Here is a 20,590-nt window from a genome sequence, read left to right as displayed (position 1 = left end):
TTTTCTTTAGGAGTTAGTCTCCTGTGTCTAATCCTCTCTGCCACTCTGCTCCTGGATGCTTTCCCGGAAATTGCTCATAGATAGTCAGGCCCACAGCAATGTTCCTGGATTCTCTTGGTGAATTCGACCTGCTTTTAAGGTTGTTTTCTTGGGGAACAAGGGCCAGAATTTAATACCCACCTGGCACTCCTTACCCATCAGGATGTCTTTCACATTGCCTCGCAAACAAAAGTTTACCAAGACAGACACACGACCGGATTAAGGGGGAGTTGTGCCCCCACCCCCACCCCTTGTCCCCTTCCTTCCTGAATTCGGTATGGATTAACCACTGGAACCCAACACCTATTCTTTTTAGAAGGCTTAAATTACCAAACCAAGGTGGGGAAATGGCTCTAGGAGAAACCTGAGCTTACAAGTCACTTTCAAGAAAAGGAATCCCAATGCAAAATGGGGAAAGTGGGATAAGACTTTCTCTGTCAAGTCAACTTAGTATGAATCAGTTTGTGGGAACAACTTGTGTAGGACAGTGTGTGACACTAAATATGAGAGAAGAGGGAAGGGGAGAAAAATCACAATTAGCAAGAGTCAAGATGAGCTCAACCAGCCTTTCCTGTTCTCTGTCTCAGCAGTGGTGCCTCTATTTCCCTCTGACACACCACTGGTCAGCTAGACTGAACCAAACAGCATTTCACCAGGACCCCCTGCATTTCCCAGGTCTTAAATTAATCTCTTCCTTCCATCTGGATTAGCTGTTCTGCCTCCAGCCCCCAATTGAGTTAAGATTTTATTTGTCCTGTAAGATTCAGCTGGAATGTCATTTGTCCTATGAAATATTCTCCCACCCTCCCACCTACCTCTCTTCTTCTATACATGGCTCTTGGGCACCTTGTTCTGGCATTTATTTGTGTACTTGTCGATTCTACCATCAGACTGTAAACTGCTTTAGGGCATGGATGATAGCTTGCTCCTATCCACGTGCCCAGCTCCTGCTAAACTGCCTGGAACATAGAAGTGTTTAATAAGTGTTTGCAGAATTAAGTAGTGGGGTGGGTGTGACAAAAGAAAAAAAAACAGCCTCCTTGAATTGTTGAATCCAAGTCTTAGCTGGTGGAAGAGACCTTGGCCTGTGAGCGTTGCTGAGTCTGGTCTGGCCAGCTGCGAGCCCTCCAAGTCCACGCAGAATGAGGGAAACCCCTAATGTCACTCCCCAGACATGGAGCATACAACAGAACCGCTTGCCTCTCAAAACCTCAAAACCAGTTCTAAGATATTGTAAATAGCCTCATAGTGGTTTATATAATAGAGAACACAACACAAACAGAAGAAGATGATCTCGGTTTATAATTCCTAAAAAGGTTTTATAAAAAGCAACTTTGGTTTTCCAGTCTCCGAAACAAATATGCCTTCCCACTTGAGAAAGACGTTACTTTGGCAGGAAAGCAGAGTTCGTGCTTCAAAAACCAGTTGTCTCCTCTGCTTACAGCTGTGTGACCGTGGGCCAGAGCCTGCCCTCTCTGTGCCTCCATTTCCTTTTCTATATAAGGAATAACTTAACACCCACCTTGTAGGATTCATGAGGGCATCCAATAAGATGGTGCAGAGTAAGCCCCTGGAACAGTGCCTGACACTTAGATGAGCTCAAATGGCTATCCATGTTAGTTTTCTTAGAAAACCCAGCATCCACACCACCCCTGGGGTTTTATCAGTCACCTATTATTATTTACTAGCAAGTGAGGTCATCCCCACCCATTCGTTCAATAAATATTGAATGAGGTAACAGTAAAATGCTTGCTTGGTCTCTCTGACTCCATCCTATACCCATGGCCTTCAGGCTAATAGCTCCTGTTTTACACAAGTAATCATTAGAGAAATCTGCTTGGGGCTTGAGATTTTACAAAAACAGCCCCTCCCGTTTCCTTTCCCTTGACGTAAAAGAAGCCTGAGCTCTGTACTTTCTTTTTTTTTTTTAAGATTTTTGTTGGGGAATTGGGGAGAATGGGAACAACACTGGGGAATTGGGGGATGGGAACAACACTGGGGAATTGGGGGAAGGGGAACAGACAAGTTGCTGTCCTTTTGTTCCTCAGTCTAGTTGTAGAGGACGTTGCTTCACTGGCCCAAGTTGGCACCATCATTGCGCTCTTCCAGGGCGAGGCAGATCAGTCGCCGGCTTCTGGACGGCCGCTCACGGCGGCTGCTGGCCACTCAAGGTAGCCCATGGCAACCCACTGCCACAGGGGCTGCAGCCTACTCCGTTGCCGGCAACTCACGGCAGCCCAGCTCCAGGTTGAGCTGTTGTTCAGCATCTTAGCTGTAGAGGGCAGTGTCTCTGGCCCTCATATGTGGGATCCGAACCGGGGCCCTCTGGCGTCCCAAGCCAGCTCTTAACCATCGTACCACTCGGCCGGCCCAGCTCTGTACTTTCTTGAGATGGATTTGAGAAGCTGCTAGGGCTCCCATCTTCTCTGTTGGCGCTTTCTCAATCAGAAAACCTTTCCTTATTCCAACCTCTGACGTTTGAGTTTTGGCCTTTCAGAGTGTCGGGCACACGGATTTGGCATTGGTAGCACTGACAGCCCAGCCTGCTGTGTGCCACGCTTTGCTCTGGGGATGGGAACACAGCAGAGAACACAAACAAGGACTCTGTTCCCATCCATTTATTCATGAAATATCTGGGAAGCACCTACTGTGTGCCAGGCACTGTGCAAAGTGCTGGGGAAAGCAGTGAAAAGCAGACATGGTCTCTGCCTTCTAGAGATGACAGTCAAGGTAGGAGGCAGATATCGGGAATGTTATAATCTAGCAGATCAAGCTTATGGTAAGGAAAGACTGGGTGCACTGCTTAAACATTTTATTCTTTGTCTCAATTTATAATCGTATACCAATGCATAAACGTGGCTCATGTTCTAGGTTAGTGGAGGAAACAAAGATATTTGCTATATTCTATGCCTAGCAGGAGAGCCTGCTAAACGCATGAAAAAGCTACACAGCAACAGAAGAGGTGCCTTCAGGAAACGTGTGCTCCACAGCTGAAGGGGGCATGTGAACTCTCAGAGGCAGGCAGGTGGACTGAGGGCTCCGGGGGGGGGGGGGGGGAGGCCACATCCCCCAACGCCCATCCCGTCAGCCTCAGGCTTAACACCCCCTCTTGCGGTTTGCAACCACTCCTTCCCACCCCCACCCCAGGCAGCCACTAATCTACTTTCTGTCTCTGCAGATTTGCCTTTTTCCCGACATTTAATACAAATAAAGTGACTCCACAAATTTTTTTGCGGGGGTGGGGGGGTAGGGGGGGTGACTAAAATGTCCTAACAGTGGACTAAGGTAATGCTGAGATACCTCTGTACATCCAAGTGTACACTTAAAACAGGTAGTTTATGGTATGTAAATTATACCTCAATAAAAGTGTTTTGTTGGGTTTTATTTTTTTGGTGGGAGGGGGTTGTTTGGTTTTAAACAAACCATCTAATGGCTTCCTGTTTCACTTGGGCTGACATCCAAACTCCTTTGCCAGGAGCCCTGAGGGATCTGGCGTTGGTCTGGCCCTCCCATCTTCACCCCCTCCGCACTCTCGCTCTCCTCCCTGGCCGATTTCCTCCTCTCCCTGAGCTCTGCCTACAAGGCTCTGGCCCCCATCTCCCCACAGCTGTCCCTTCTATCCTCTCCTTTCTGTCTTTGTCTGAATGAGCTTACTGAGGCCTTCCCTGTCACCCCCATGACACTGTTCTCTCTCCATCCTGCTTCTTCCCGACTCTCACCACGCTTGCCTGTTTCGCCATTAAAATCTAAGCTTCAGGGCCGGCCGAGTGGCGCGATGGTTAAGAACTGGCCTGGGACACCAGAGGGCCCCGGTTTGGATCCCACATATGAGGGCCAGTGACACTGCCCTCCACAGCTAAGATGCTGAACAACAGCTCAACCTGGAGCTGGGCTGCCATGAGTCGCCGGCGACGGCGTATGCTGTAGCCCTTGCTGCAGTGGGTTGCCATGGGCTACCGTGTATAGCCAGCAGCCAGCATGAGTGGCCAGCAGCCGCCGTGAACGGCCGTCCAGAAGCCGGCGACTGATCTGCCTCGCCTGGGAAGAGCGCAATGATGGTGCCATCATGGGCCAGTGGAGCGACGTCCTCCACAACTAGACTGAAGAAAAAAATGACAGCAACTTGTCTGTTCCCCTTCCCCCAATTCCCCAATAAAAATCTTTTAAAAAAATAAATAAAAATCTAAGCTCCAGGAGGGCAGGGTGGGTCTGTCTGTTTCTTCAGCACCTAGCACATAGGAGGAGTTCACGCTGTCGAATCCACACCCCACACCTGATGGGGGAACCTGGGTGAGGATGCTAAGAGGGGGACCAAGGTATTCCAAATGAAGAATAAGTGTGAGCAAAGGCGAAAGCCCTGAGTCTAAGTTAGCTCGTTTTGGCTGGAACTGTGGATTGGGGCTTGTGAAAAGAAAACTGAGGCTTATTTAACATTTTAAGAGTTTATTTGAGCAAAAATTGATTCAAATCAGCCAGCACCCAACTGGAAATGGTTAGGAGCACTCCCCTGAGAGCCAGGGGAAGGACTCCTATAGAGAAAGTGGAGAAGCAAAGTAAGGAAATTGATTGGCTAGAGCTTAAAGCCTAGTTAGCTGTTTATGATTGGTTGTCCTTAGCATCTGATTTCGTAACCTTGTGGCATTTACAGGTTAAGTTTTGGTTTGCTTACTTTACAGGCAGCCACAGCATTAGAGCCACATCAGTCTAAAGACTTCCTTGTTTAATTAATGTAGCAGGTTGCTCAGTTCAAATGAAGAATTTCCGTGGTATTTATGTACTTAGAACAACTTGGCAAAGGAGTGACAAACATTAAAGTAGGGGGAAGACCAAATGTCAGAACTCGCCAAGGACAACTGCCTGCCACCCACCAATTCCTGGTTGACAAAGAGGACTTTAGATATAGGGAAGTTGGTGGCTGGCCTTGGCTTGTTTGCTGATGGTTTTTGGCAGCTTGAATATAAAGATCAAAAAGACATAATCCCTCCTCATCAAGGTATTTGCGTCAGGCCTGGTAATTTAATCCCCAAGAGAAACAGTCATTTTGAATGTGGTTAACTAACTTCCCCCACAGGCCACAGAGCCACTCTTGGGGGCCTGTCGCATCCCACACGACATGGGCAATGGGAGAACGAGAGGAAGCGGCAAAGGGTTAAGAAATAAAGAAACAGCAGCCAATAGTTAAATGAGTGAGGGGCCAAGGGTCTCCAGCCTTGTGGACTAAGGAGCCCCGAATCGGGCCAACACGCCGCTTTTATTTCTCCACGTACCCGGAAGTAGCATTGTTCTCTCCACAGTCTGTGAGTCTCATCCCTGAGAATTTGCTCAAGCCAGATTACCCATGCCTGCAAGCTGCTATTACCGAGTCCTCCTGCAGTGATAAGACAGATGCTCTGCCTTCACACACCCTATACACACACAACCCCAAGAAGACAAGATTATTATGCTGAGGACCGATCATCAGGTCACTTCCCAAGCAGGTTGAGGGAAGGAATGTAGCTACAGGGGCAGAAGACCTCTAGTCTCTTTGGGGGCAGGTGAGGACCCATGCCCACCTCCATCAGCCCCGAGGTTTCTCCTGATGGCTCCCATGTGACTGTGTTTATCTTAGGTTGTTCCTTCCGCGAGGAATCTTACCCATCACTGACTAACCAGCCATCTTTTGGGGCCAAACAGGGAGACGCAAGGTGTATGAGCAGTGTCCTCAAAAGGGTCAGCTTAGGGTTAAGCTTGGGGGGACAGACAGCTGGACAGCTGCATGGCAACAGGTGCCCATTTGAGGTCCCTGACTATATTAATTCAGACATTAAGGTGTCAGCTCTGCTGCGCACTCTCTGAAGCCTTCAGGGAAGAATCTGTCCATGTCTCTCTCCTCGCTTCTGGTGTTTGCCAGCAATCCCTGCATTCCTCGGCTTGTAAATGCATCACTCCAGCCTCTGCCTCTGTCTACACATGGCCTCTTCCCTCTGTGTATCTCTCTGTGTCTCTTCTCCAATCAGACTGGATTTAGGACCCACCCTGTATCACCTCATCTTAACTCATCACTTCTGCAAAAGATTGTAACTTCCAAAGGTCACATTCTGAGGTTCTGGAAAGGATGTGAATTTGGTGGGGACACTATCCTACCCAGTATACTGACCGACTGGCTTTTAGAGGCAGTGCCTCAAAGAGACACCTGAGTTCAAGCACTCATCATGCTGATTGTGGACAGGAAGGGTCTGGCTTGACCCTGAGTACCCATTGGTACCAAAGGCCAACCAGACTTGTGCTGGCTTCTGGCCCGTGCATTGCACTGGCACCAACAGGCTGCCTAACCCTGGACACTGCCTTGGACCAGAGGCCCGAGAGTAAGTATCCTCTCAAAGGAAGGCTGAAGCACATGCTACAAAATAACAGGTCAGCTTCATGGTCCAATGTGTGCAGGTACCCAGGGCCTGTGCACAGAGGGGTCCCGCACTTGCTTTCACACTCTGCTCTCCCCATCTTTAAATTCTTAATATTTTAACAAGCATCCCTGCAAATTATGTAGCTGACCTGCCTGTCCTCTTCCAAAATGTCATGCTCATTTAAGACAAAGAAAGGCTGAGGAACTGTTCCAGATTCAGGGAGACCAGAGACATGACAACTACATTCAACTCCCGGATTGGCTCCTTGGGTGGGTAGGTGGCAGGGAGATGGGGGAGCTGAGGTGGGGATAGTTGCAATGGACTGTTAAAAAACAAAAGTCAACTGCCTAAATTTGAAGTTCTAATTGGCTTTATTCAATGATTCACGAATTGGGCAGCATCCCACCTAGCAAAGCTGAAAGGAGCTTGGAGCAGCTGTGTAAAGTGGGAGGCTTTCATAGGCAGAAGGGGAAAAAAGAGTAGATCGTTTCAGGCAAGATGACCTCAAGAGACCAAGGGGTCTGTCAGGCACATGTCGATGTAAGAACATCCAAACCTGTAGAGAATTTTTATAATAACTTATTTGAGCCAACAGTTATTTGAGGATATGCCTGAAAGCAAGATCTCAACAGACTGAGAAAAATGCTTCAGAGGATAACAGTTTGCAGTTTCTTTTATGCATTTGAGGTTAAGAAGAGAACATAAAGAAGATACAGTTAAGTCCCCAACTTATGAACGAGTTCCGTTCCAGGAGAACGTTCGTAAGTTGGATTCGTTCATAAATCAGATTCGTTCGTAAGTCAGACAAAGTGAGTCTTATACACCTTTGACACAGATATACAATGGAAAGCCAATGGTTGAACAATTCATGTTATAAGAACAAGCGATGTCTAACATCTTTTTGCCTCAGTCCGATCTCTCAATTATTTTCACTTTTGTTTCCATGGTTATTGCTTTGCACTTCCTAGCAGTCCCCTCCACATCACCATTGCTTTTCCTCTTGCTTCCGGACATCCTAGGCTCTGATTGAACACTGTACTACTGTACACTATCGCACTGTACAGTAAGCGCACAGCAGCACAACTGTGACAATGTCCGGCAGACACGTGAGCTATTTCCGCAATTTGTTCGCATCTACGAATGTTCGTAATGCGAGGTCCGTTCCTATCTGCGAAAGTTCGCAACTCGAATGTTCATAAGTCGGGACTTACTGTACATGAAAATGGGAGAAAGCAAGTGGGGATTGTATTACAAAATGGTTAAAATATGTGCTCTCTTGAGGGTGGTCATGCTTTAGAAGGAGGGATCTAAAAGGGGGCATTTCAAAGGTGTGTTAACCTAGATGCACAGAAACAATGGATGAGGCTTGCTTAAGGCAAAGATAAGCCTTTTACTAAAGAAGTTATATGCCTGGGGCATGACTGCCCACCTGCCCCATTAGGAATTTAGGATCAGATCACCCTGTGAGGTTACTTTCTGTAAGACGTGGTTTTTGTCCACACACAATTACCTCAGTAGTGCTGACCAGGAAATTCCTGACTGACTGGTTAAGATTACCTTCCTGGGAGGGGCTGAAACTGCAATTAGGTTATATATTAAGTTTCCATTTAGTGATGTAGGGTTTAGCACTGGTGATCCATTTTGGGCCTGTTGTCTCTTTTTTAATGAGACATTATAGGGACAATTGGCAAAATTCTAATGTGACCTGTGGCTTAGTTAATAGAACTCTACCAATATGAGCGTCCTGATTTTACTTGGCCTGTGGTTACGTAAGAAAACGTCCTCGTTGGTAAATACATAATGAAGTATTGAGGTGAAGGATCATAATGTCTGCAACTTGACAGCAAATAGTTCAGGGGGAAAAACATTGTATAGGAATAAAGTACAAACAATGGGGCAAACGTTAGCAATTGGGAAAGATAAGTAAAAGGTACACAGGAGTTCTTTATACTACACTTGCAACTTCTGTAGGTTTGAAATTACATCAACATAGAAAATTCCCGCCACCACCCCCAGCACCACGCCCCCTTCTCAAAAAAGCCCAGTAGATTACAGGACCAGATCGGGCCCAATCAGATTTCCGAAGGAAGGTAAGCAATTCTGTCAGAGCGAAAAGCTGCCACCAGAGGTCTTGAGTAACGTGGGTCGGGCCCACGTGACCCGAGGCCCAGGTCCAACATGGCGGCCCCCATGGCTCGCTGGCTTCTGTATTTCCTTGCGTTGCTCAGCTTCATCTGGGAAGCGTCCGGCGGCTTCGGTTGGGGGTGAGTACAGCTCCCCGGGTGTGCGCTTGGTTCGGGGGTCCCTCCGCCCAGGACACAGCCCTGGGAGCTCACGGCCGCCCCCACCCCACTCCCCGCAGGCCCTCCCTAGACGACGACTTGCTGCTGCCCTACCCCCGCCTGCGCGCGCGCCCCGCCCGGGACTGCGCACGGGTGCGCGTCGGCAGCCGCGAGCACGAGAGCTGGCCGCCTTCCCCCGCGACCCCCGGCGCCAGCGGCGCGGCGGTGCGCACCTTCGTCTCGCACTTCGCGGGCCGCGCGGTGGCCGGCCACCTGACACGCGCCGCCGAGCCCCTGCGCACCTTCGCCGTGTTGGAACCCGGCGGGCCCGGTGGCTGCGCATCGAGGCGCCGCGCCACCGTGGAGGAGACGGCGCGGCCGGCCGGTTGCAGCGTCGCCCAGAACGGCGGCTTCTTCCGCATGGGCACCGGCGAGTGCCTGGGGAACGTCGTGAGCGACGGGCGGCTGGTGAGCAGCGCCGGGGGGCTGCAGAACGCGCAGTTCGGGATCCGCCGCGACGGGACCATGGTCACCGGGTGAGGAGGCAAGGAGCCCCGTGACTGTCGAGCAATAGGGCCTGAGCTTTGGGTCGTAGCCGTGCGGCTGTGTTTGAGTCACCTAACCAAGCTGAGCCTCCGTTTCCTCTGCAGAAGGGAGATAATTAAGATAAATTCAGATTGTGTATGTGCAGCAAATCAATGAACAGGGTGAACCGATTGTAAAGTTGATCATAGGGAGAGTTATCAGGAAAGGCTTGTTTGAGAAGGTGACCTTTGAGTTGAGACCTGAAGTTTAATCACAAGTCAGTGAGGGTCAGAACTGGAGGAAGAGCATTGCAGGCAGAAGGAACAGCACTTGCTAAGGCTCAGAGGTGCATAGGAGCTTGGTGTGTGTGTGTGTGTGTGTGTGAGAGGGGCTGCAGAAAGGAGCAGAGAGAGTATCAGAGGATGAGAGGACTGACTGGTTATTTAAAAGCTTGCTCTAACCCTGGCTGGAGGGGCCATAGTAAAAGCAAGGAGGCCAGTTAAAAGCTGTTATGAACATCAGGTGGTCGTTTGGCCAGGATGACGGCCTAGGAAATTGAGGGCCATAGATAAACTTGAGATCTGTTGGGGGTGGTTGTTTCTATTAAATGAAGTGTAGGCTGGACCTCGTAGACTGTTTAGAAGGCTGCTCTCAGGATCAGGAGCAGGCACGTTCCTGGGGTTAGGAGGAGGAATCTAGCAGCCAGGCTTTTGGGGACGGGGCAGGGAAGGAGCCCCACTACCTGCAGTTGCCCCCACTGGTAAGTGAACCTCACACCTTCCCTGTGTCCAGGTACCTGTCTGAAGAGGAGGTGCTGGACACTGAGAATCCATTTGTGCAGCTGCTGAGCGGGGTCGTGTGGCTTATTCGCAATGGAAGTGTCTACATCAACGAGAGCCAGGCAGCCGAGTGTGATGAGACACAGGAGACAGGTGGGGTGGGGTGGCAGCAGCCCTTCTGAGAACCAGGACCGGTGGGGTCATGTGGGAAATCTTTCAAGTACGATTGTAGACACTGGGGATCAGGGATTAAGACAGATAAGGTTCCTGGTCAATTTATACAAGAGGAAATAGGTATATAATGTGCTAAAAAGAAGGGGTAAGTGCTAAGAGAGAAAAATAAAGTTGGGGGACGGGGAAGGTGGAAGAAAGGAGCTACGGCAAGGGAATAGAGAAGGGCTGCTAAAATGTTTGTGGACCAGCGGCATCTGCGTCACCCAGGAGCTTGCTATAGATGCAGAGCTTTAGGTTCGCCTCAAACCTGCAAGAACAGAATCCCTAGGAAAGCAAGCTTGTGTGTTTTAACAAGCCCCCTGGGTGATTTTGATGGACACTCGAGTTTGAGAACCACTGGGATGTGGAATGCTGGGGCGGGGAAAGGCCCTAATGTGGAAACAGGCTATTTTAGAATGAGCAGTCAGGGATGGTGGCCTCATGGAGGAAGTGACTTAGATAGGAAGGAGCAAGCCACGGAAGAGCTGAGGAGAAGCACAGTCCACCCGGAGGGAACAGAAAGTGGCTGCAGGGTGGTGAGAGGGGAACCCCGGGAGACGAGGCGGGAGGAGCACGCCAGGATGATCATGCTGGGCCTTGGTGAGGTGTTTGGATTTTGTTCTAAGAACAGTGAAAGGCATAAGAGGGTTTTCACCTGGAGGCTGACATTACTTGATTAACACATAAGAACCCTTTGGCTATTATGTGGAGACTGACTGGAGTGGGGCAGTGGGGACGCAGGGAAACTCTGGATGCTCTGGACTGGGAGGTGGTGGTGGACTGGCAGGAAATGGTGGGCAGAGCCCAGAAGGCCTCCCGAAGGGCCAGTGATCAACCAGGCTGCTTCTCCTTCAGGTCCCTTCAGCAAGTTTGTGAACGTGATATCGGCCAGGACAGCTGTAGGCCATGACCGGAAGGGGCAGGTGGTGCTCTTCCATGCAGACGGGCAGACGGAGCAGCGGGGGTGAGTGCTGGAAACCAGGAACTCTGGGCGTGGCCTGAGTCCTGCTTTGAAGAACTTGAACCCACCGACGGCTGCCCTTCTGACTCTCAGCCGTCCCCTGCCTTCCCACAGGGAAAGAGTCCCTAGATCTGTCCCACTTCCAAGAATCCTCCTCCTCCACATATACCCTCTCAGTCTCCCCAGCTTAGGCCTCCTCCTTCCGGAATGGGGCAAAAGGAAATGATCACAAAGTTAGCAGGGAGACAATCTCAGTTCCAGTCTCTGCTTGGCTGGCTATCTGCTAGCTCTGTGGCCATAGACAAGTCACTCAAGCTCTCTGAGCCCCAGTTTCCTCTATAAAGAGAGTGTATTAATTTGCTCTTGCTGCATAACAAATTAGCACCCAGTTGTTAGATCATAGCTCTGTAGATAGGAGTCGGAAGGGCCCACTGGGCTCCTGGTTGAGGGCATCCTGTGGACAAAGTCGAGCTGTTGGCTAGGTAGGACGCTTATCTGTAGCTCCTGGGAAAGAACCTTCTTCCCAGCTCATTCAGGTTGTTAGCAGATTGCAGATCCTTGCGGCTGTAGGACTGAGGTCTCTGTGTCATTGTTGGCTGCCAGCTGGGGCCTCGGCTCCTAGGTGCCCCCCATTCCTCCTCATGTGTGTACCCTTCCCATCTTCACGCCAGCAGAGGTGTGTCAAATCCCTCTGACCCCCTTGTATTTCGTATTTCTAATCTCTCTCACTTCCTTTCCTGCCACGAGCCAGAGAAAGTTCTCTGCTTTTAAGGACTCTTATGATTCCATTGGGTCCACACGGATCATTCAAGACAGTGTCCCCATTTATGGACACAGCTGCGCCATGTAACATCACGTAATCACGGGAGTGATCTCATTATCTTCACAGCTTTTGGTGATTAGGACAGGACATCTTTGTAGGCCATTTGGAATTTGCCTGCCACCAATGTCATGATACTATCCACCATGGAAAGTAAGAAGAATTAAACTGGAAACTGGTAGGTACAATCAGCAGCCCTGTTCTTTTGCTGCAGCATCAACCTGTGGGAGATGGCAGAGTTCCTGCTGAAACAGGACGTGGTCAATGCCATCAACCTGGACGGAGGGGGCTCTGCCACCTTTGTGCTCAATGGGACCTTGGGCAGTTATCCATCAGATCACTGGTAAGCACACCAGAGCCCCAGGTCCAAGTCCAGGCATGTCCCCGACTGTCTCGTTCAACAGATATTGAGTACTTGCCATGTGCCAGATCCTGGGGATTCAGCAGTAAGCAGGAAGAGCCGAGCTGCCTGCCTCTCACTGCTTACAGGAATTATACGTAGCATACCAGTACTACCTACGCTGGTGAAAGGGAGTTGATGGGTCAGGAAAAACCTCTCTGAGGTTAATGAAGTCTGAGTTGAGATCTGAAGGAAGAGAAGGTGGCGAGGCAGGGTGTGGGAGAGCCTTCTGGGCAGCAAGAACAGGATGTGCAAAGGCCCTGGGGTGGGAGGGATTGTGGGATTGGGAGGAACCTATAAAAGTCTGGAGGTGGGACAATGGAGAGAGAGGCAACTCTCATGGGCTGCAGAAGTGGGGTTGGAGGGACTGGCTGAGGATGGTCAGCACCTCATCCTCTCTTCAAACACTGTGCCCCTTTGCAGCCAGGACAACATGTGGCGCTGTCCCCGAAGTGTGTCCACTGTGGTGTGTGTGCATGAGCCCCGCTGCCAGCCTCCTGACTGCAGTGGCCATGGGACCTGCGTAGAGGGGCGCTGCCAGTGCACGGGGCTCTTCTGGCGGGGCGCTGCCTGCGACAAGCTGGACTGTGGCCCCTCCAACTGCAGCCAGCATGGGCTCTGCACAGAGAGTGAGTCAGGGCTCTGGGGAGTCAGCTCTGACCTGGGTTCCCAGCTGTCCCCGCCCAGCCTGGGCCCTCACCTGACCTTCTCGGTCTTGTCTTGGCAGCCGGCTGCCGCTGCGAAGCTGGATGGACAGGGTCCAACTGCAGTGAAGGTAAAAGCCAGCAGGCCAGTCCCTCCCCAGCCCCTGGGCACATGGGGAGAGGGTGAGTGTGGCAGCTGCCTTCATCCTCGCCTCCTGGTCTGCACGTTGCTTGCCTCGTGTCTCTCGTTCTCACCGCACATGTAAATCACTGCATTAGTGTCCTGGGGCTGCTGCAACAAATTCCACAAAACGGGCAGCTTAAAGCAACGTATTCATTCTCTCACAGTCCTGGAGGCCAGAACTCCCAAGTCAAGTTGTCAGCAGAGTCCTGCTCCCTCTGAAAGGTCTAGGGGAGGCTCCTTCCTGCCTCTTCCAGCTCCTGGTGGCTCCCTGCAGTCCTTGGCTTGTGGCCACATCACTCCAATCTCTGCCTCCATCTTTACATGGCCTCCCTGTGTGTTCAGCCTCCTTCTCTGTTCTCTTACAAGGACTCCTGGTCACAGGAGGTAGGGCCCACCCTAAATCCAAGATGATCTCATCTCGAGAGCCTTAACTTAATTGTATCTGCAAAGACCCTATTTCCAAATAAGGTCCGATTCACAGGTTTTAGGGGTTGGGACGTATCTTTTGCGGGGACACAATTCAACCCACTACAACCATCCACAGCTTAAACCCTTCAGTGGCTTTCGCACTTAGTGAAAAACCTGAGCTCCTCAGTGTGAGCTGCAGTCTCCGGGTGCTCGGGCCCTGCCCTGCTCCTCTTCTTTTTCCGCTGGAGGTTCTATCCTCAGAGACCTCCGTGCCCCACCCGCCTGGTGGTTTGCTGCTGCCACAAGGTCCCTGGGGTGCTTGTCCCCACTGATACTTTGACGTTTGCTTTCTGGCTTGCTGGTCGCCTGCCCTCCTAGACTGGAAGCTCCTTGAGGGCACAGCCGCAGGGCCTGGCACATTCTCAGTCACTACCTGTTGGGAGAATATGAGCTGAAAGGCCACGCAAGGTGACAGGTCCATTTGCAGCCCTGTTGGCCCCAGCCTCGGCGGGACAGGGCTGGAGTTTGCAAAGACCTCCCTTCCCCCATCCCAGCTTGCACCAATGGCTCTTTTGGGGAGGACTGTGCCAAGAAGTGCCAGTGTCAGAATGGAGCTGCCTGTGACCCAGCTCAGGGGACCTGCACCTGTCCCCTTGGCTTCACTGGAGACACCTGTGCACAGGGTAAGCTGGATGGGCCCCTGAGTCAGCCAGGTGGGAGCACCACCAGGGCACCTCCAGGGTCTGGCTGGGAGAGGAAGAGGGGGTTCTTTTCCTTCAGCAGGGTTCTGCACATACCTGGGGCTCATCCTGTCAGTGCAGAGAGAGGCCCTGCCACCAAGGACCTCCACCTCTTATCTTCCTGCCTCCTTTCTGCAGAGTGTCCCCTCGGCTGGCATGGGCCAGGCTGCCAGAGGCCTTGCAAATGTGAGCACCAGTGTCCCTGCGACCCCCAGACTGGCAACTGCAACCTCACCCAGGTGCCCACCCTGAACAACATCCTCTCCCGAGGTACAACCTCCCCCAAACCCCGTGTGGGCAGGAGAGGGCATATGTGTACCCTCCTGCCCCTCAGCCTCACCCTGGTGTCTTAACAGTGAAGCAGTGCCTCCAGCCATCCGAGGTCACCCTGCAGACAGGAGAAGTCTCCCTTCTCACCGGGTAGGTGCTTTGGTGGAACCTGAGGTAGGGGTGGGAGGACTCCCCTTCCCTCCACCTTTGAAGCGTGGCCCCTGCTCAGGGACTGGGCAAAGCTGGCAGATGGCAGCTGGGCAGCCAGGAAACATTTCTCCGATGTCAGCACAAGGAGAGTCGCAGCTGATGCTCTCAGGGAGATGGAGAGGAGCCAGGTCACCACCCCAGTAGGAGTGGAGAGGGCCGGATGTGAGCTTGACACTCCGACTTGTTTTCTGAGCTCCAGGCGCAGAGGCAGCAGGCCCCGAAGAACTCACATCATTTCCCAGGCACCTCTGTGCGCTCAGGCCTTGTTTTTAGGCTTCATTGTCTAATGCAGTGGATCTCAAACTTGACCTTCAGGAGGAGGGTGTATTAAAAGAGAGTGCTGAGCACTACCCCCGGAGTTTCTGCCTCTGTAGGTCTGGGGTGGAGCCGAGAATCTGCATTCTGGGTGATGCAGACACTGATGATCTGGGGACCTCACCTCCCATAGCCCAGCCCTGGGTGACCGGCCCGCCCCGCCCTACCCCAGCTCAGCTCCCTCTGCCTGTGGGAACTAGGTGTGGGTATGAGTGAAGAACTCTCCAGCCCTGTCCTAGAGGCAGCACTTGGGAGCTCACCAGTAATGCAGATGCCAGGTCCTTCCTGGAGGTCCTGACCCTGTGAGCCTAGGTGCGGTGAGGCCTAGAGAAAACTGGAAATGTGCTTTGAAAACATACCAGAGCAGAGATAGCGGCTCCAGGAGCTCCACACCTCAGGCATTAAGCTCAGGCTCCTCAGGTGTACGACTTTGAACCCCCCACCCACACCATACAGACCTAGAACCCACTGGCTTCCACCAGCAAGGGAAGGCGAACCATGGGGGGCTGATGGGCATGGCTGCAGGCCCCACCCCAGCAATGTGCAGGTGTTCACTTTTGCATTGAGAGCTTCACAGGGATGAAAAAATGATCATTGAAAGAGCCCACTCTGTCCCCGCCACTCGCTGCCTTAGAGGAAGGGGTGCTGGCTCTCCCCACTCTGTCTGCTTCGAGGACCCTGGAGAGTGCCCATCCTCTTGTCAATGCCCAGTGGAGCACAGGATGCAAACTGATGCCTCCCAGGGCTGGGTTGGGTCATTTGAGTTGGTCTGCACAATATAACATTTTTAAAGATTTATTAGCAGCATCGGAAAATCAATAACGTTCATGTAAACCCCTCTTTTTTAATGGCTTCTCTTGAAGTGTCTGGAGATGTGGCAACACCAGCTGCATCCCACATAGCCACTGTCCCCACTGCTCCCCAAATGTATCTGTAGCATGCCCCGGCCCCGCCAGGCCTGTTTGCTCCTGCACAGTGGTCCCGGGAGGCCCCCAACCTGTGCCCCTGTTCTGGGTGGAAGAGCAAAGTGAGTGGAGGGAGGAACGTCCCTCCAACCCCCCCCTCCCCAGCCCAGAATCGGCCCAACATCCCCGCCGGGGTTTCTCTCCTGCCCCCAGGACCGCCTGGCTGGCCCTCACGCTGGCCCTGGTTTTCCTTCTGCTGATCAGCACAGTGGTGAACGTGTCCTTGCTCTGGGGCTCCAGAGTGGAGCGGAGCCGGCGCCTGGGCGGGGCTTATGTCTACCACCAGCTGCAGGAGATGAATGGGGAGCTCCTGGCCACGGAGAAGGAGCAGCCGGGCGACGCCCACAACCCCTTCAAGGACTGACGCCGCCAGCTGCCTGTCATAACCTGTTCCGGAGGCTCGTTTCGACATGGTCTGGTTCTGCAGGGGAAAGGCCAAGGCCACTGACCACCCGGGTGGTCTCAGCCCCAATGCCAAGCCAGGCTTCTGACAGCACCTGTGCCTCAGCCCCTCACCTGGCTGCCTGTTGTGGCACGTGCAACCTGAGCAATACAGTGCTCCCTGGAGAGAGACTGGCTCCATGCCTGCCTGTGTCTGCTGCCCACAAGGCCTGTCCCCCAAGGGCCTGCACCCCTGCCAGAGAACCTCTGGCCTCCTGGGGCAGGGACTGTTAGCAAATGAAACTCACCATGACCGCATGCGGACCAAGTGGCAGGGTCCAGCCGCCCCTTTGGACAGGGGTGGATGAAAGATGATGCCACCTCACAAGGCCTTTTCTACAGACCTCATCACCGCATTTGCCAACTAGAATTCTATTTCCTGTCCCAGGAAGCTCTTTAGAAGGGACTGGAGATGAAATCATGTTTACAGGCTGTCTATTTTGTTGTCCTGCCGCTGAGAGGGTTTTTCTACCACTTGAATAAATTGATATAATGATAGGAGCCCCCAGGTGGTGTCTGAATTCTGAATGGAGGAGTTCAGGGCAGCTTGGTCTTAACATAAGGCGGGGCTGCTTAACGTGAGGGGAATGTTGAACAGGCAGCCCAGGGCACCTCCAGCTTCCTGATGTATTTTTAATCCGGGGCTTCTCACTTTAATGTGTACATGAGTCACCTGGAGAGTTTATTAAAATGCAGATTCTGGCCTGGGGCTGAGAGTTTAACAAGCTCCCAGGTGGGGCAGAGGCTTCAGGGGCCCGCCCCGTGCTTTGAATGGAAAAGGTTGAGTGCACACCGCATTTTAATAGAATTTAGTTACCAGTATTAAAAAGTCAAGAGATTAACCCTAGGTTTCTGGTTTCTCTTTAAAAGAGAGGTAGTGGCCCCAGCTGCCACCCTCACTAAGCAACGACTTCTCAAAGCTGAGAATCGACAACTCCCGTCTGGCCCTCTCCAGTTCATCGCAGCCCCAGCAATCCACTCCCCTCCCGTGACCTGCCAGTCCTGTGAGTATCAGAGTTTATAACTTGTGGCCGCTAAGCGTCTTCAGGAAGTGCCTGGCAGCCGCACTCCGCACCCCCCCACCACCACCACCACCATAATATGTCTCACTGTGTGCTTAGCAGCTGTTTTGGGAGGCCAGGTGAGGAGGTGCCAGAGCTTTCAACAGGTCCTCAAATAGACCCATGCATGTGAGAGTCTGCGTGTTTGTTCCCCTAAATTCATGTGTTGAATCTGTCACCCCAATAGGGTGGCATCAGGAAGTGGGGCCTTTGGTTTAGTTAAGTTAGGATTAGATGAGGTGGTGAGGGTAGTACCCCCATGATGGGATTAGCACCCTAGTAACAAGAGAAAGAAACGAGAGAGCATTCTGTCCACGTGCTCACTCGAAGAAGAGGCCATGCGAGCGCACGGCAAGATGGCAGCTGTCTACAAGCCAGGAAGCAGGCCCTCACCGAAAACTGAATGTGCGGCACTTTGATCTTGGACTTCCAGCCTCCAGAACTGTGACAAATAAGTGCCTGTTGTTTATAAGCCATTCAGTTTGTGGTGTTTATCATAGCAGCCCAAGCAGACTAAGACATGGTGGACTGTAGTAGTTATCTAGTGCTGCCCAACAAACCAGCCCATAACTTGGTGGCTTAAAACAACAACCAGTTATTGCATCTTGTGAAAAGTAATTATTTCTCATGATTCCAGGGTCACCTGGGGGATTCTATTGGTCTGGGCTGGGATCAGTGATTTCAGCGGGGCTCACTCGGGTGCCTGCCATCAGCTACTGCGCCAGCTGGGGACCTGTCTGGGACGGCCACGACTGAGGATGTACCTGTTTCACACCGTGTCTCGTCCTCCAGGGGGCTGGCTCAGGCGTGGGATCAAGGTGGAGACAGGGATCCCCCAAGAGAAGCCGTCAAGGCCTTTTGAAACTTTGGCTCAGAACTGGCATAACCTTGTTTCCACCACATTGTGTCAGATCAAGTCCTTAGCCTGCTTGTTTCAAGGAGGAAGGAAGGAGACAGACTCCACTCCTTGATGAGAGGAGCTATTAAGGGACGTGAACACAGGAGGCTAAGTGAACCCATCACTGCAATCGAGCTGCTACTATAAAACAAGTCTAGTCTTACTTTAGAAAGGAAAAATTCGGCTCAGAGAAGTGAAATATCGCAGGCCAGTTCCCGGCCTACAAGTTCCTGCAAGGATGTGTCTGGGTCTGCGTGTCTTTCTGTCTGTCCCCCAAAATGGGGATAGACAAGCGGGGAGCCACTGTGCCAGCCGGTGATGTTCTCTGCTGGGGTCTACATTTCAGTCCTCCAGCTGGTGCCCCAGGCCCATGTCTGCCAGTGTCCCTGGGCACGTCTGCTCAGGCACCTGGTGAACCAGTAGGCCACAGGCCACGATACCCTCTGCCCGCCGAGCCACTAAAGGTTCCACCCCTCCCTCAGCCCGTCCCCTGGTTTATGACCCAGGTTGGAGGGAGGAGAGGGGTGGCAGTGGGGCATTCTCAGCATGTCCGGGAACTTAAGGACGGCCACTTGTTCAAGGAACCAGGCGAATGCTACAAGTGTTATTTCCTCCTTCTGGAAATGTAAGCAGCCAAGTTCATGTGCTCCTCCAGGGAGCTTATGTTTCAGCTCCACCTGGAAGGCTCAATTTGTATTTTGTTTTCTTTGAATGCACCAAGCAGCCCCGGGTTGCTTTGATGTTTTGCTCCCAGTGTTCAAGGGCAGGACATAGTGACAGACCTTAGACAAGCTGCCAAGCACCTTAGCATCACTTTGGCATGTTCCCAAGCCTGGCTGCAGGTCAGAACGTATTCCTCAGGAATGTTCTATGATTGCAAACTTCCGGACCCCATCCCAGAACCACTGAATCGGAACCTCGGGGTCAGAGGGGTCCAGGAACTAACAGGGAGCTCCCCCACCCCCACCTACCCACCCACCCAGGGGCTCTGAGACAACAGGCTGGGAAAGCCCGTGTCCTGAACGCCCCGACCTCTGCAGAGGGCATCTCTGTGGCTTTGGCTGTGCTGGCAGCTGAGCTGGAAAGTTACAGCTCTGTGCACGGGCTTGCTGGATTCCAGGCCTGCAGAGCACAGCAGTGCCTGGAGAGGGCCTGTCGTTGCGCCCAGAGGGGTCCCTGCTGCAGCAGCTGGGACACATTCGCCTTCCCTGTGATCCCAAGGGGTTTTTTCTAGTTTGTCATAAGAGTATCTATTATCTTTGCCCAACATCCAGTCCTTTTAGTAGCCACCTGTCAGAAGGTGGGTCCTCCCAGCAGCAGAACCTGAGACAAGGAAGTGAGGGCAAGTAGGGTATTTGAGAGGTGACCCCAAGAAGCCCTGGATAGGGGCAGGGAAGTGAGGGGACAAGGGAAGGCAGCCTGTACGCTGTGCATTAGTGAGCAGCTCCCCACTGTGGCCAGCCAGGCTTACCTGGCTGGGGCCTCTGGGAGAGTAGAGAACACCTGTGCCACCCATGGACGGGGAAGCTGGTGTGTTTATCAGCCTACACCCACTCATCATGGGTTGAGTGCTGCTCCGGGGGGTTAATTCCCTGGCGCTTCTGCCCTGCCCTACACAGGCCAGGTGTGCTGGGGTAGCCATCGCGACAAATGGCAGTTTCTTGCCTCCAGATGCCCTCTGTGGTAACGAGAGTACCCAGGGAAGGTGGGCAGGGCATCAAGGACCATGACCACGAGCCTCCATCAAGTTGCTTTTGGGGCATGACATCCCCCCATAGTCTTTCCCTGTGGTTTGGCTGCCACCATCCCCTCTCTCCAAGTCCAGGTAGTGTCAGCAAATGATTCAGAGAGAGGCGTGTGTCCCAGTTGGCCAGTTAGAGCCCCTGTGTAACTTCTGCTGGAACCGGGAGAAAGAAACTCCACCGAGATTGTCCAGCTTCTGGGATGAGGGCCACATGGAGGAGGAGAGTGAAGCCAACATGGCAGACGACTAAACCAAGCAAGAAAGGGGATAGCGTTTGAGCCCCTGGATCCAGCTATACCTGAAGCCAG

The 20,590-nt window shown here is 52.3% G+C and overlaps 1 protein-coding gene across 6 annotated transcripts in view; it reads left to right on the top strand.

Moving 5' to 3' along the window:
- Positions 1-8,587: 8,587 nt before the first annotated feature.
- The window catches only part of NAGPA (N-acetylglucosamine-1-phosphodiester alpha-N-acetylglucosaminidase), a 15,608-nt gene continuing 3,605 nt past the window's right edge, over positions 8,588-20,590 (top strand). Inside the window, exons 1-12 of one of the 6 annotated variants that reach the window (XM_019660347.1) lie at positions 8,588-8,686; positions 8,785-9,240; positions 10,022-10,161; positions 11,077-11,185; positions 12,217-12,345; positions 12,826-13,031; positions 13,130-13,177; positions 14,193-14,321; positions 14,517-14,648; positions 14,735-14,798; positions 17,450-17,583; positions 18,278-19,492. In XM_019660347.1, coding sequence (XP_019515892.1) covers positions 8,601-8,686; positions 8,785-9,240; positions 10,022-10,161; positions 11,077-11,185; positions 12,217-12,345; positions 12,826-13,031; positions 13,130-13,177; positions 14,193-14,321; positions 14,517-14,648; positions 14,735-14,798; positions 17,450-17,583; positions 18,278-18,396 — 1,752 coding nt within the window. In that variant the 5' untranslated portion in view covers positions 8,588-8,600 and the 3' untranslated portion in view covers positions 18,397-19,492. The other 5 variants (XM_019660352.1, XM_019660350.1, XM_019660351.1 and 2 more) reach the window with 5 other exon arrangements.

Source organism: Hipposideros armiger, unplaced genomic scaffold (genome assembly GCF_001890085.2).
Source record: "Hipposideros armiger isolate ML-2016 unplaced genomic scaffold, ASM189008v1 scaffold_315, whole genome shotgun sequence".
Taxonomy (NCBI): Eukaryota; Metazoa; Chordata; class Mammalia; order Chiroptera; family Hipposideridae; genus Hipposideros; species Hipposideros armiger.
Note: the sequence above shows the minus strand (reverse complement) of the source record. Positions and strands in the feature narration are given on the sequence as shown.